Source organism: Paralichthys olivaceus, chromosome 8, assembly GCF_024713975.1.
Source record: "Paralichthys olivaceus isolate ysfri-2021 chromosome 8, ASM2471397v2, whole genome shotgun sequence".
Lineage (NCBI taxonomy): Eukaryota > Metazoa > Chordata > Actinopteri > Pleuronectiformes > Paralichthyidae > Paralichthys > Paralichthys olivaceus.
Genome location: NC_091100.1, coordinates 22,773,586 through 22,790,435, shown reverse-complemented (window position 1 = coordinate 22,790,435; position 16,850 = coordinate 22,773,586). Strand labels below are relative to the sequence as shown.

General features: G+C 39.3%; 1 protein-coding gene and 2 non-coding genes across 3 annotated transcripts; 2 read left to right on the top strand and 1 right to left on the bottom strand.

The window, feature by feature from the left end:
- Window positions 1-9,144: 9,144 nt before the first annotated feature.
- On the top strand, window positions 9,145-9,218 carry trnai-aau (transfer RNA isoleucine (anticodon AAU)). Its single transcript has one exon. It is a non-coding gene; the product is annotated as a tRNA-Ile (tRNA).
- Window positions 9,219-10,102: 884 nt separating this feature from the next.
- Window positions 10,103-10,174, top strand: trnaq-cug (transfer RNA glutamine (anticodon CUG)). Its single transcript has one exon. It is a non-coding gene; the product is annotated as a tRNA-Gln (tRNA).
- A 281-nt stretch (window positions 10,175-10,455) lies between these two features.
- exosc9 (exosome component 9) lies at window positions 10,456-16,567 on the bottom strand. The gene is made up of 12 exons (XM_020084506.2): window positions 16,370-16,567; window positions 14,931-15,025; window positions 14,694-14,813; window positions 14,452-14,554; window positions 13,692-13,829; window positions 13,444-13,526; window positions 13,000-13,132; window positions 12,770-12,858; window positions 12,531-12,677; window positions 12,206-12,408; window positions 11,935-12,013; window positions 10,456-11,838 (listed from the first exon to the last, which is right to left on the bottom strand). Exons 1-12 carry the CDS (start codon window positions 16,433-16,435, stop codon window positions 11,781-11,783), a joined length of 1,314 nt encoding a protein of 437 aa, XP_019940065.2. The 5' UTR covers window positions 16,436-16,567; the 3' UTR covers window positions 10,456-11,780.
- Window positions 16,568-16,850: the final 283 nt, after the last annotated feature.

Sequence of the window (16,850 nt, the reverse complement as noted above, 5' to 3'; positions counted from 1 at the left end):
CAACACTTTATTAGAATATTCTTTTTCTAGACACAGTTAATGTTGTGAGCTTGAAAAGAGCTTCATAAATGCAACAGATAAAGAAAAAAAGATGGAATTCCAGTGTTAGCTAAATGTTCTGTAGCTCTCCAGATTAAAGCCTCTTGATCTCTTCATAAGGAACATTGGGTTTGATTAACAGCTGCACTCTGTAGCACCCATTTAGGCGAGGTTGACTTGTTGACCTGTCTGCATTCTTTATGGTACATGGAGCTTTGTGACATAATAAATTCCCACCATAGCTCCACCCATGTTCATCCCAATCATAGACTTTATGTAAAGACGGACGACATGACAGCTCCCCAAAAGTGAAGCCAAATCATCTGGTTCACCCCCTAGTGGCTGGATGCAGTAATGTATGGTTTATGTACCTCCTCCATGTTGGCAGATGTGACATTGACCAAACGTACATGTTAAATCATGTTTTCTCAAAGATGGTTTCTGTCATTTTAGGTAGTTCTTGTCCATTTGTGAGGTAAGTGTAGTTTTAGTTAGTTATTTGATGCTCTAAAAACAGGGTGAAACGTCATGATAGACGGCTGAGTCTGAATTGCAATTGGTTGGGCATATGTATCGCAGGGACCTCACTACCGCAGCTCAACTCCATGATTACTACCACACAGATTGGCTCCAAATGACAACAAGATGCAACATGGCAGCACCCGAATACTTAAACAACCTATGGAAGTGAAGACACGTCGTCCATTTTAATAAACAGTCAATCAGCCGGTTATAAATACCTGTGTGCATGGGCAAAGGCTTGAAGGTATCCATTTCTGACCGCCATAAAACAGTCTGATGTCATACTGTGTGATGAAGAATGTTCAAATGCTCAGTGTCAAGTTAGCTGAATGATATTTTGCTAACTTGACGATAATAATAATAATATGACAAGAAATAAGACGTTAGTGTGCATGTTTGAAAAAGCATCCATCAGCGCTTTATTACAAAGCTATGTGTATTCCTCTGCCAGCAGAGCTCAGCCAACATCCTCCCTATAGACGAGTGGGCCATGAGAGGACGTTGTGATCAGTCTACTCTTCTTTCCCATCAGTTTCCTGGTTTGACTTCATTCTCCTCTGCAGTCCTTTCATCTCAAACAACTCTCGTTTCTTCAGGACCCCTCCCAGTGATGTCCGTCTGTCCCTGCTCACCGGTCCTCAGCAGCTGGTCTGAAATGTCACACACAGTGGTCATTTGAGAACTGACACCCAAGTCTTCAGGGTCAGGACTTCTTCCCAGAAAGGAAAGAAAGACACCAACGCCAACTCCCCCTTGGGGTAAAAATCCTTTTTGAAACCAGCTCTTCTTAATACTAACAGTTATCTGTAAAGCCTCTGTATTGATGATATTCAATATTCCAAACCAAAATTCCAGTTCAGTTTGCCTCGCCAGTTCAGTTTGCGTTGTTTTCCATGGCAACAGACACACACCAGATCAAGCAAGAGGAGGAGGACACAATAAACAGAAACTTTATTAAAACTTTATTTTCTAGTGTATTTGGTGGTATAGAAAAACACAATTGATCTTAATATATCATATGCTTTCTTTTTAAAAGTAAAAGTGAAAAAAATACATCTAGATAGAGTTAATCAGGTTCAAGATGTGTTATCAGCTAAATGTACCTGTAAAAAAGTAAAAAAAGAGAAATGAGCACAGTTCTGCTCTGGTAGTGGTAGTACTGCCATTCATGTTAATTGAATTGTTCTCATGTTTGTGGTCAGACAGGGAAATGTTGTGTTTAATTTATCAGTAGACTAGTCAGGTTTTATTTTTGTGAATTTGGGTTGTTATTTTGGCTTTAGAGACCTGGATGATACATGGTATAAAGTGGATGCAGCCTTCTCTTGTTATGTTACCCCCTGTGTCCCATAGAAAATAAAAGTATGTTGTAATAGCTGTTCTGAAGGTTCTGAATGCATAAATTGGAAACACACAGTACATGGGTAAATTTACTTGTTCACGTTCCACCACTGGATGCAAACTGTCTGCTCCTGCAATTCTGCTACAGTTGCCCCACTAAGCACTAAATGGGCTGAAAATGCAAAAAAAGAAAACAGATATAATCATTTAAAACTTTGTCCACCATTAAAGGAAAATGACACTTGAACTGTTTCAGCGGATCAACTTTAAATTTGAAAACAATTTTATGTTTGTTCATAATAATCTATGGTTCCCTCTGGAGCTGGTGTTTAGTGTTATTGTTTCTCATATTTACGGATGCTATTTTTCATGTGAGACATGTAAGACAGCCAGCCTAGAATATACAACTACAGCCTTAAAACACCTCGCTACGCTGTAGTAGCTATTAAATTATGCACTGTAAGGGTTGTTTTGGCTGGAACACTTGTTATGCACTGAGCTGTCAAATAGTGAGTGTGATCTCACACAGTATCCCTCTGTGTAATTTAATACACCGAGTGAGCAGGAAAATGTGGCTTTGTGTGTGGGACTGTTGATGGCAGCAATGAGGGTTGGTGCACAGTCACAGTCTGTGCTCTGTCCAGTACTTTTCCACTGTGTGTGTGTGTGTGCGTGCGTGTGCGCGTGTGAAGAAAATACAGCTGCTCTCGCTCCTCCTTATCAGTCAACCAGATGGAAAAGCCAAAAACCAACAAAAAAACCTTTATCTTTTGATGTAGTGCTGAACTCTTGGGGAGGAGAATGATTTTGAGGTGGAATTACAAAATCGGTCATCCACCATGAGCACTACAGAGCAGTTAGTCATGTGTATTATGTTAAGAGAGGGCAGCATTGCAGACACTGGTCCCTCAATGTGTGCTTCATACAGCACCCATTACACAATTGTGTGGCTGAGCAAGGGTATGTGTCTCCCTAGGGTGCTGGGAAATCATGACAAATCTGAACTGAATGCAACAGCAAACATATAAACATGCCAGAGCTCTGATTCATGCACACGTTACATCATCTCATGTGTGGCTCAGTAGCTTCAACCTTCTTGTTTGTATGTGCACACAGACATATCTCTTCAGTATCAGATTTCCAACAACTGCTGTAGATTTGACTGTTTGTTTTCACTCTACGATAGAAAACATTGCAATGCCACTCCTCTTGTGCACACAACCACAGACACACTGTTTCACACACACAGCACCAGACTATGAAGCTTTTTTTCATTTAAATTCCATGGAGAACTTAAGAAGCCTTTCAGACGGCAAGTGAAATATAATCAAAAACTTAAGGGATGAAGATGAAAATCTTGAAAAGATTTGTATTGAATAACAAAATGTCACCCATGGGCTTCATTATAATCTTTATGCAGACAGGATGATGGAATAGAGCATTTTAAAAGCCAGCACAGGCAGAGATTATTATCTTACTTCAGAGAAAGGTTTATTTCACAATATGATCCCGAAGCTGCAAACTCTACTTTATGATGCATGTAGTGGAAAAAACACTTCGAGGAAAAGCTCAGCTGTCAATCATGATGTCACTCTGTGTTTACGGCATCAAATAACAAATTAAAACCAAACTTATCAGAAACATGAACACATAGAGCAGTGAAATAAGAACTACTTAAAGTGACACATTTTAAAACATGTCTTTGATGTATACTTTTATTCTCTAGTTTAACCCATGTCCCATCAGCTAACATGGAGGGGATTAGGATTTATACAGTGCTTCGAAGTGTGGCTATTACCACTTTCAGGCTGGTAGCTGGCTTTAAATCAGCAGAAGGTAAATGGCAGGTATATGACTAAAGTGAAGAGTAACAGCTGGTTTTAATCACAGCTATATCATGTGTTAACACTTATCTGTAACTGGTAAATGTTGTCATTATTATTACTATTATTATCAGGTGACATTTCACAAAAACACACAGGATGTATATAAAGAGGTGTTGTTTTATTTTGTTTTTAGTATGTTACTGAACTGAACTGCTCAACAATGTAACACCAAACTCATAACACTATGGTATTATGATAAAACCAGCTGAAATCATCATTGTTTATTTCAATAATTTAGTATGGCCATTTAAAGTTGTGCAAGTTCGCCAAGTTGTCACAAGAGACTATCTGAACCTTGGAAATGTGGTGGAGAAAGCATGAACAATGATATATGCAACCACACATGACAAATACAAGGAGTGTCTCTGAGGCAGAAGGACAATATACTGTAGTCAAAGCAGCAGTGAAATACTACAGCCCTTAGGGTTAGGGTTAGGAGGAGCTGGCACTACAGTGCCACAAAGTGGAAATCCACCAGCATTCTGTGGGAGTGACACAGACTTAAAGAGACCATGCTTAAAACTGGGAAAGACTATGTGGCTGTTATTTTTGATGGGAAATAGTTCCACCAGTACAAAGCCTTTGAGCAAGAGACTGGGGCACCAGAGAAGTGACAGCTGTGCAAGGAGTGCATGAGTGTGATAGAAAAAGTGCTGCATAAAGATGCCCTGTATGAATAAGTGTGTGAATGGGTCAATGGCAAAAGTGTTCTAGGAAGAGCTTTGAGTGGTCATCAAGACTAGAAAAGAGCAATATAAACACAGACCATGTACCATCTCAGAAGAGAGAATCCACACAATGCTATGCTAAAGGATTGATCAAATTCATTCAAAAGGAGAAAATAAATAAAGAGCAACATTGAGTTAGATATGGTTGAGTGTTCATAATGGGATTATCTAAAGGGAAGAAGGTTGTTTTTTTTTCCTACGTCACTGAGAGGGAAGATCACTTGTGTTCATTCCTCTCACCTCGGGGCAGAGGGATGCCTCGAGCGGGCCAGAGAATGTGTTTACAGGCAAAGTATGAACATACTGTTGTATGAAGACACAGAGCAAAGTATAACTTGTAGGTCAAAGGGGAACAGACAGAAAGAGATGCTTTATCCACATCAGCCACAAGGTTGGTATAGATTTTATTGCAAAACTGTTCAATACCTTTCCAGCTTTTGGCAACAGTCAAGTACTGTGGATAAAATATCAGCCATTTAGCCAGTTTTGAAAGTTTTGGCATGACACCTCCTCACCTGGTTTCCACAAAGTAGTGGTGGATCTGGGATTTAGACCAATTTTATGTCCGATATCCATTACAAGTCATGATTCAGTAAGGTGCACATTTAAGCCTTTCCTTGTTAACTGTTGAGCAAAGACACATATCAATTAATATATTTTGAAAACTGGTCCTTATTGCATATTGCGTTCTTCAAATAAGCTTAGAAAATTAACATTCTTAACAATTGTCATATTTATTGTTCATATTGTCAGTAAGTGCCTTTTTAATAAATACAAAAAAAGACTATAGAAAGGACTTGGACACCTGGAACCTGCCCTGCAACAGAGCAACAGTACCACAATGTTTGTCTTGATGAAGAGCTTGTTGATAATAGCCAGAGGAGGAGCAGAGCCTTACCTGCAATACTGGATCACTGCAACACACCTAGTTAAGGACTGAAGTAAGGCCTGGTTGAGGGACTGCTGACAGGTGTCACAGTGTCAGTCAGAGGTTAAACACAGCTGATTGACAGCCAACGAAAGGCAGAGCAAAGCAAAAGATGTGTTCGCACACACTTAGAGAAGGAGACAGCCTAAGAGGACAGGATTTTGCACTTAGTGTCACTGTCATTGATTTTATGGTGTGACTGACCTCCTCACTGTTCATAATAATTCAAATTGCTTAAAGGTTCAGTGTGTAGAATTTAGTGACATCTAGTGGTGAAGTTGCATGTTGCAACTGTTTACCCCTCCCCTTCCCAACATGAAAGAGAACCTGTGCCAGCCTTTAGTTGGCACAAGAACTCAAAAGGTGTTTATTTTGTCCAGTTTCGACGACTGTAAAAACCAGGGCAGCCTCCTGAAAGAGGACCCCCTATGTAAATGTAAAGTATTTCAATATAAATTAAATAATAATATTAAATATTCTAGTGTAAAGAAAACAACTATTTGTACAATTCAGATGTTTACACACGAGTGAAAACATCACTCTGATTATTTTATATTCAATTTCTTCCAGTAGATCCCTTTCACCTAAATCTGTGGCTAAAAGCAGAGAGTGACTGGTACAACTGCTACTTACTGCTCAGAGGGAAACAGCCTGAGTAAACAGTCATACAACACTTGCTGTTTAAAAGCTTTTATTGTGGTTCACTGGATTAGATAAAGACTTGAGGTGAGTCTGTGTCATACATCATGTCATATATCAACCAATTACAGCATATGAATGGCCAGAACCAGAACTGTCTTTAAACTGTCAAGATTTTCAGAGAGTGGACCTGATGTGACGTTAACTTTGGCGCCTATGTCCAGCGACCTGAATAACTTCAAATCTAGATACGGAGCTGAGTGTTTTTGGTTTGATGCATTTGTAAATTGTACTGAATTTTACATGAGGAAATTCGGGGTTTCATGAACAAGACTCCTTCCTAGTTTTTTTTTCGATTTCAAAACGTTTTCTTTTCTTTTCTTTCTTTTCTCCAAATTATGGAAATGAAAAGTTTGGCCTTGAAGGAAGTTTCTAAACCATTTCAATTTCCATGTTCCTATGATATTGAACACATCATTGTGTTCCCAAATCTTGTGTTTTTAAACCTTATAAAACTAGCATGTTTCTACAAATAGTTGACCCTAGAGAGATCTTGAGGATGTTCGAGTTGATGGAGTTGCAGGTGTCTGGCTCCTGGCTGGACTCTGCTGCCCTCTGGTGGTTTCTGATGATCACAGCAATGCTTGCAGAGAGCCTTGCAGAGGTGATAGTGAAGCTGATAGGAGGGTCCTCAACGTTTTGGATGCCATAAGCTTTGACTCTATGAGCATTTCTACTGGTAGATCTGGATCCTAAGAGCTGTGTTTATATGGCCATGAGCTGTGTTTATATGGCCATGTATACGTACACATACAAGGAATTTGACTCCGGTTTTTCCATTGCTCTCAACCTACAGAGATAGACAAGTAAACAAATAAACAAATAAACAACAACAAAAAACAAGGACAGCAAAGCAGAACAAGGTTAAGCATAAACATGTACTGTGTTTAATGTACAAATATGAATATAAATATATATATAGACAAAATGTATATATGAACATAAAACACAAGAACAATCACAGTGAAATGGAGAAATAGTGCAATGATAATTGAATAAATATGGAAAGATTGTCACAGGATACTTTATATACATGACGTAGGGGGAATATCTTAATCTATTTATATATCTAATTTAGAATATACAGGTACCGGATTATTGCACACGTAGTACTGGATCAACATCTCCTGAGGCAGGTTGAACTTTCTGAGCTGGCGCAGGACCTTCAACCTCTGCTGGGCTTTTTTGGCAATGGTGTTGATGTTGGAAGCCCACTTTGTGGATCCCAGAAACCTGAAGGTCTCCACAGCAGACACAGTGCCAAACCATTAAGTTTTTGTGTACCCATGATTTTTGATAGAGATAGAGTTAGAGTGTTTTTCAAAGTTTTCATTAATTTCTCAGATAATAAATTTGTGGATCTTGAAAATATTTAGAATATAATATCAAATCCTCACAATATCAGTAATGTTGAGGGGAGTGATATTTATGAGTGTTTATGAGATTCCTGACACTTGATATAGATCCAAATAAAATCCAAATCTAGTGGATTTAAATATATCCTTCATAGGGGGACCGTTGGTGGAGGTATGTACTTAATAAAGAGAGAGGAATGGAATCCACTGATCCAATTAGAGCAGGCAGGTAACATTAGATCCCGCCTGCTCCAGTCAGAGTGAACCTGCAGCAGATTCTGTCATGACCATGGATTAGATGTTTAAAAGATTGATGTACAGCGGGTGAAATAGGTATTGAATAAGTCACCATTTTCCTCACTAAATATATTGCCAAAGGTAATATTGACATGAGATTTTCACCAGATGTTGGTAACAACCCAAGTAATCCATACATACAAAGAAACCAAAACAAATAAGTTCAGAAAGTAAGTTATGTGTAATAATGTGAAATGACACAGGGAAAAAGTATTGAACATATGAAGAAAGGGGGGGGTGCAAAAAGGCATGGGAAGCCAAGACAACAGCTGAACTCTATCAGTAATTAAAAAGCAATCCAGCCCCTCAGTGCAGATGAATATCAGCTGGTTCAGTCCCAACTGATGGCCTACAAAGAGGTTTCATTGCCAAGGTGTCACACAAGACACATCTCATGGTAGGTAAAAGCAAAGAGCTGTCTCAAGAGCTTCAACCTAACTGTTGCAAAACATAACAATAGCATTGGTTACAGGCCCATTTCTAAGCTTCTGAATGTGCCAGTGAGCTCTGTTGGGGCCATAATACGGAAGTGGAAAGATACTAATTTCACCATAAATTTGCCTCGACCAGGTGCTCCTCGCAAGATTTCTGACAGAGGAGTGAAAAGAATAATCCGAAGAGTTTTCCAAGAGCCAAGGACCACTTGTGGAGAGCTTCAAAAGGACCTGCAATTAGCAGGTGCTGTTGTCTCAAAGAAAACAGTAAGTAATGCACTCCACCGCCATGGTCTGTATGCTGAAAAAAAAGGTTGAAGCTCGTTTAAAGTTTGCTGCACAACATTTGGAAAAGCCAGTGAAATACTGGGAGAATATAGAGTGGTCAGATGAGAGCAAAATTGAAGCTAAAAACACCATACCAACAGTGAAGTGTGGAGATGGGAACATTATGGTGTGGGGATGCTTTTCAGCAAATGGTACTAACAAACTTCACATTATGAAGGAAGGATGAATGGGCAAATGTCCCAGGACATTCTTGACAAAAATCTGCTGCCATTTACCAGGATGATGAAGATGAAACAAGGGTGGACATTGCAATGACAATGTCCGCAATGCATGCGACCAGCTTCTCCATACAGGAGGCATCTTGAAGCTGTCATTACAAACAAAGGCTTTTGTACAAAGTATTAAATAAATATCAGTAAGTGTGTTAAATAGACATAACTTAATTCCTGAGCTCATTTGTTTCGGTTTCTTTGTATGTATGGATTACTTGGGTTGTCACCAACATCTGGTGAACATTTCATGTTAATATTACCTTTGGCAATATATTTAGTGAGGAAATTGGTGACGTGTTAAATACTTATTTCTCCCGCTTTGTATATAAAGATTTAATCTGTCTCGTGTGCACATGGCCGGTTAGCTCAGTTGGTTAGAGCGTGGTGCTAATAACGCCAAGGTCGCGGGTTCGATCCCCGTACGGGCCACTACGTTTTCTCATTTGACTCAACGTTGTTGGCTCTTTTAACATTCCTTTTTATTAAGATGAAGATTCAGAAACATTACTAGCATTTGACCCATGCGCTTCAGTATTATAAGGAGGACGACAAATGTCTTAAGTATAAATAAATAAATGTAGAAATAAATGTGGAAATATATAAATCAATGTGGAAATAAATACATAAATGTCTTAATTTTATTTCCAGATTTATTTATTTCCACATTTATTTAATTTCTACATTTATTTATTTCTGTATTTCTGTGTCATATGCATATGAGTCAGGGCGGTCCTGACCTCAGTCTTGAGCAGGATTGGTCACAGGAGTGTGATGATCCAGTTCTACTACTTCTGCCTTCAGTAGCTGCTGTTTGCAGTGTTGAGTCAGTTCACACTTAAAAACAACCAGTTCATCTTTCATTGGGAGGATTTAGTAACACATTTAAGATTACGTGTTGAGTTATTAATCCATGGTGTCTGCTCATGTCTGCGTGTCGTCATTTTATCACTGAGTCCTAACTGTGAGCGTCTCCTCTCATGTTGTACTGAGCACAACATGTTGACGAGTCATTTTTCATGATGTTTAAATGAGTTTAATAAACTCTGGAATCAAACCAACACTAAGTTACTTCATGCACTGATCAGGTCCTGATAACTAGTGATGAGAGTTTATTAGTTACAGTGAGAGCAGCTCAGAGAGGAGGAGGAGGAAACAGAAACTCCAGCTCGATACAAACCAACTGCAGCTTCAGCTCTGATCATGAAGCAGCTGATCACTGAGCAGCTTTGAACAGAGAAACTCCGTGATCATCACGTCATTTTATCACTGAGTCAAGTATTTAATGAACTTGCTCTGTCCACCTTACCCACACGGGTTCCATGGTGTAATGGTTAGCACTCTGGACTCTGAATCCAGCGATCCGAGTTCAAATCTCGGTGGAACCTAACTTTTCATAGTTCAATGTTACACCACGTCTTCACTTATGGTCCACTCACCACTGTACCGATGGATATGGAGTATGGATGGGCAACAATGAATATGAAACTATGTGGAAATATTTCTATTATTTCCACATTTATTTATTTATACTTTTCTACTCTAATTTTTGGTTCTCCACAGATGGAGGTGTGTGACGGCTTTGAGAAACACCTCTGGGGTTTCAACAGCGTTGCGGCTAAATTCAATACAATTGAAGTTATTTACAAAATAGAAATAAAATAAAAAGTATTACAAAAAACAAGATTTATTTATTTTCTTTTTTTTCTCGGTTCACAAACAGCATCACAGATAATATCTTTCTTATCAAATATACCATTAAACAAATGCTACAGAAACATTGCAACACATCAAAGTGGAGAATAATATCTGTAATTGTCACTATTTGGAATATTACTTTTTATATGGTTAACTTGTTGTCATGCTAATAATCCAACATTGTGATGTATTTACACATGAGTCCAGTTCTCTACTACAGCAGACAACTCATTTTAAACCAGGACAGTCTTCATCATGAGGAGGTGCTGAGTGGTTGAGATGTCTCACATATTATCAGTCAACATGAAAGCAAAGGCCACATATTCACAACGCAGGAGAGTGACCATGGATGTTGACCATTAAAATGAGCAGAGTTACTTACTCTGCCAAGAGAGCTGTAATTTGTGAATACATTACCCAGACAAATTAGTTGCTGCTTTAAGTGTGTCTTCCTTTTAGGATGCTCGGAGCACCTGAACCGTAACACCTCAAATAGACAAGCAACATATTTTAAGCAGGGACTAACTTGTCCTGGTTTTCACACATGACAGCTCGATGGACCCAAACATCCATGACTTGACCGCAGGAAGTAACTTGTTTCATTGTCAACATCTGTTTTCTCACAAATGTACTTGTGTGAGAGGTCTCAGCCACGGCACTGCCGAGTCTGACACTGCTGCACGTGAACACATGTGAGTACAATGAGTATAAATGGCTCCCTAAAGGTATAGTTCACCCAAAAATGAAAATTCACTCATCTATTCACGTCTACACTGATGGAGGGGTGGATGAAGTGTTCAAATCCACAAAACACTTTTGGAGTGTCAGGGTTGCAGTCAAAGTGACCTCTTCTTCAGGCGTAATAAAACTGAAAAAAACATAACATGCCTCCATACTGCTCCTGTGTTGTCACCCAAGTGTCCGCATTCAGGGACTGTCGGAAATGCTAACGTCTACCACCAACGCCACTTCCTGTGGACATTTAGGCTAAACACAGTGTAAATGACGCCGTTCCGAGTCGAATATGAATGTCGAGGCTTGCTGACACTTGGATAACACCACACGAGCAGTGTGGAGGCTCATGTGTTTATTTATTCTGTTGTTTTATGAAGTCTGAAGAATTGCTCTACATTAACTACTTGTACTGTATTGGATTCTGCTGCAACAAAGTTTACCCATGATACTCCTAAAGTGTTTTGTGGACTCAAACACTTTCATCCACCCCTCTATCGGCATAGTGGTGACTAGACGGTGAGTGAATTTAAATTTCTGGGTGATCTTAACTATAATTCTTTATTATTGTCTTTTCTTGATTGATGCTGCCCCTTTCTGACGCAAACTGGATTCTGTATTTCTGAAAAAAATAGAAAGAAAGCATGTGAACTTCCTTAGTATCCAAACAGAGTGTTTATAAAACAGTGAATATATAAATATATATAGTTTGACTAACTTAGGAGCTTGGTCACGTGTCTCTGGATGAAGAATGACCACTTCCTCCTCTTCGCTGTCAGATATTTCAACCACATCTCCTACAAGATATAACAAATTCCCATCAAAACAAAACATACTGAATAATTATTTATTATTAGCTAAGATACATAAAATTAAAATGTTTGGGAGACTTCTTGAAGCTTTGCTTTCTTAACTTTTGTGAGTGTTAGTGTTTTTTCCTTGTTTATCTATGTAATGTTTACATGAAATCCAGATCAAACCGAAATTACCTGCTTTGAGCTGTTCTTTTTCATACTTTCCCTCTTCCATCTGTGATACTTTTCCCTCCTGTTCTTCGGCACTGTTGTCACTTCCCTCACTTTCATTCTCCTCCTCCTCCCCTTCCTCCTCCTCTTCCTCCAGGCCCCAGGTGTTCTGCAGCCCCTGCCCCACCTGCCCCACACCTGGGACTGGCACCACCTGGGATGGTACCCTGGTAAGTTGCGGTTAAGGAGCAGCAGTGGATTCAGGCCAAGCATCAGGGGGGAAAAGAATAATGGCACATATTTCATGGTTGATGTACTTCAGCTGTTACTCAGGCTAAGTTTAGGATACATCTGAGGTGGGACCTCAGCTTTCTGGACGATGTCATTTGCCCTCTCTGTCACGTCCATCATTTCCATTGGAGTCTCCTCCATTTTCAAAGCTGTGATTCGCTCCAGAGGAATAGACTCTGCAAAACCACACCTGCCACCCGCCTTCCTAGAAATGTTTAAAATTCAGAGTTATTATCTTCAACACCGGACTGTCCAGCGTTTCATTTTTTAGCACAGAGAGGTGATGCCACTGTTCACCTGGCTTTCTTGTCATTTTCCAGGGCTTTGCCGATGAGCTCTGTGATTTCAGACACCTTGACGCTGGCGATTTTACTGCATCTCATGACCTTTAACACCAAATAGAAATATGAAGTGTATGCTGGAGAGCTGCTTTCCCTGGAGTTAGTAAAACTCCACTTGAACACAAATGATCAACACAACGTCAACATTTCTGAAGACAACACAATACTAATACTTAGTCTGTTCACCTGGTCCTTTAGCAGCATGATGCCCCCGCTGGACTGGATGGAGCAGATTTCTCTGTGTTTGTTCATAGCGATCATCAGTAAGCCATCCATCACCCGCTCCTCTCGCTCACAGGGGTCCACCAGCAAATAAGTTCTGTAGAATTAATTCATCATTTAACTTTTTTTTTAAAAATCAATATTACTTTTGTTCTAAAAGTGCAGCAAGCTGTGTTGTGTCTGCAGGTATTGACTTTTTTAGTCTCAGTGTTGGACACTACATTTTAAAAATGAGGAAGCCCCCCCCCCCCCATGTCAGAATGTGAGAACACAGCATGGGATCCTCTGCAGGATTTACCATGAGCCAGTGGGCGTGTTGATGACGCTTCTTTCAATTTGAACTTGGAGATATTATTCTCGATGATATCAGTTAACAGTGTGGAAGTAACATTTTCTGAAGCCCCTCACCCTTGCTGGAAGAAGGAGAAGCTGACACTGATGGGCATGTGGTAGATACTCAGAGGGATAGGGTCTCTCTCCTCTTGACTGTACTGATGGAGCAAAACACAGAACAAATACACAAATTACAAGGAAAGAGAAGAACAAAACATGTCTGTGAAAACAAAAATGTAGTTAAAAGTTAAATCTGTTAGCGTTGTTTGTTTTGGCTATAAAAGGATGTGTAAACAAGTCTGTGGCTGCTGCTGCTGACTCACCACAGTGACTTCATCTCCCTGGATGCTGACATCAGGGCGTCTGAAGTGGCACAGAGCACTGATGGCTGCAATGCTGGCAGCGTCCATCAGGTTCCCATCATGATTCAACAGGTGAACGTCCACTCGGATCTGCCACACCTAATCTCACACACACACACACACACAAAATCATCACCACATTGCTCCTTTTTTATTGTCAACAAAAAGATTAACTGGAAAACTATTGTTGTACAGTGGAAACAGTGCTCACAGTGATCTCATTTGTCCCAGGCCAAAATCATCACTATAAGCAATTGATTACTATAACCACATTGTGAAGCTTCTGTATGATAGTCACACACTCGTCCGGATTCACTCTCCATTCACTCTTGCGCGCTGACAAACACACACCGACACATGCACTCACTCACACAAACAATGTGATCGGACACGTGTAAACTCAGACTGGGTAAAAACAACAGAATTTGTAAACTTAGAATGACAGAGACACAGAGAGGAGCAGTAAGCGCACATACTGTATGTCTATCTAGAGTAATGAGGGTCAGTTTTGGTTCATAACATCATTGTGAGGACATTTTGTCGTTATTAGGACATTTTGGCTGGTCCTCACATATAAAATGTTTTTTTTGAGGGTTGAGACTGGATTTAGGGTTAAAGTTAGGCATTAAGTTGTGATGGTTAATGTTGGGGGAGGGAATGCAGTATGTCAATGAGTGTCCTCACAACTATAGAGAAATATGCGTGTGAGAGTGTGTTTTACCTTTTCTCCAGACACCACACACAGGGACTCAGTATCAATGCACTTGGAGTTCCTCAGGCATCTCTCCAGCTGTCTGTTCAGCTTCACTGATAACTCTGACTGTCTGGAGGGAAAGAAAAACCACACAGGTGATGTACACTTCCTGCACGAACAGCTCCATCTGTGGAACCTGACAAAGCATAAGTCATATACAGCATGAAATGTACTAAAGTACAAACACAATCTCTGTAGTTTCTCCTAACCTGCCCTGTTCAAACGCTGGTGAGGCCATGGGTGACAGCTCAATGTTGAAGAACATGATTCCCTCATTTGGTCGATTCTCTTTTGGAGCCACCAGCTCACAGGACACCTGAGCCATGACCCTGCACATTGATGTTATATAGATATGACAAAGTGTTTAATGAACACTATATGAATTGGAAATGGAGATTGGGATCAGGCAAACACAAAATTCTTTTAAAAGATCTGATCCTACGTACCTGGTTTTTCCCAGATCCACAAAGCAGCATCCATAGTCTGTGCCAAACGTGATCTTTATCTTTCTGTAGTCGTAGGTCTGTCGTCCATCCAGGCGCTGCAGAGAGACAACAGGACAAGTTCAGTGGTAAAGAAAAAAAATCAATTTGTAAGTGGGATGCTGTGATTTTTAATCCCAGCATCCCACCCAAAATGACTCAAAGTCTGTAAACACTGCAGAGAAGAGACTAAGTGAAACACGGGACATCAGAATCACATTTATTGTCCAAGAATGTGTGCATATACAAGGACTCTGGTTTAACATTTCTCTCAGTGTACTTACATAAAAAAAATCATCATACATAGAAAGAATGGTACAGAAACACTGGATATTATTGTGGTAGATAGTCTGGACTGTACAATAGCATGTGAGAATATAGTATACTGGAAACACTAATGACCAACACCATAAAAGTATACACGCTATGAGAGTATGGCTCAATGACAAATAAAGCTTCTCAAAAGGTTTTTTAAATAGTCTTTTCAATATAGATGTAATGTACATTTGTGAGGCCAGAACAATGTGTTCAAACAAGTATTATTTGTTAAATAACTGCTTAAATCCATTTTTAACTGTATTTTCAATTTCACAACCCAGCAAATCTGTCTGGTAATAATATATATATATATGTATACATATATATATATATATATATTCCTTCAATTTATTTTAAGTAAAATCTTAAAATGGAGTGTCTACATTGCATAACCTGGTATAGCTTTTAAGAGTTTTTTTAATTTCTCAAGTATTAAACATAGTCCTTCTGTCGGCTGAGCTTGTTGTTCCTCAGTATGAGCAGCAACAATCTTGTGTCTCTGTGCAAAAGCAAGAGAATTTCATTGTGTAACAGATGAAAATAAAACTTTATTAGCTGAGTTATCTCCATGCGATGGTTCAAATCTGGTGGCTGTGTGTATCTGAGTGATTAAAACATCTTCTTGAAATAAATGTATTTATTATCCACAAGATAATAAGATAAGAGAGAATAAGGTAGACAACAGAATACGAAATATGGCAATTGAATACAAATGTTGAAAATGTAGTAAGAAATGCTGAATATATATATATATATATATATATATATATATATATATATATATATATATATAGCTCAATAGCATTCACTGTAGTGGTTTGTGGAGAAAAGTTATAAAGTAACAAAACAATGATCATATTTTGGGACTTCAGAGGCTCTGTACTTTCCCTTCATTAGTTTAAATGAATGTTAACCGATTACCAGTTATGCCATTTTCTTTTCCAATACAGACATGTGTTTTAGTCAGCAGTTTCTTATTAAGTGTACTAATGGAGGAAAACAGACCTTTGTATATTAAAGGTAGTAAATGTATCGTGTGCACAAGTCAACTGAGCAGTGAGAGGAGACGAGTGGAAACAACTCACCTTCTTCTCCTGGATGGCTCTTAGCAGGAAGTCCCGCTCACAGTTGGACAGAGGAGTGTCCTTCATCCCTCCTGCAGTGGCTCTACCTGTATTCAAAGAATCTTCTTCACAACGCACAGCACCAGCCGGTCTACAGCTCCAACACGCATGGAGCAGCCATCTCTGTTGTCTCAACTCTCACCCGGAAGCGCTTAACCCGGTGAGGCCAGCCGCAGCATGCAAAGTCATGCGTGTTTATTCGTGGTGTTACGGTACAGGCGGGAAAAAAACGGGGGAAAAAGATTAAATATTTAAAAACGATTTTTAAGTTTGTGTTATTTCAAACAACTAATGAAAGCCAAACCGGCTACATGTGTTTTTTTGAAATTCATAAATTGCTGAAATTAATATTATTAAAAAATGGTTGTCACAATAAACCAATAAACTAACCTCTGTCTTGTTCATCTTTATATACAGTCTATGGTTCATGGTGACCGGCAGT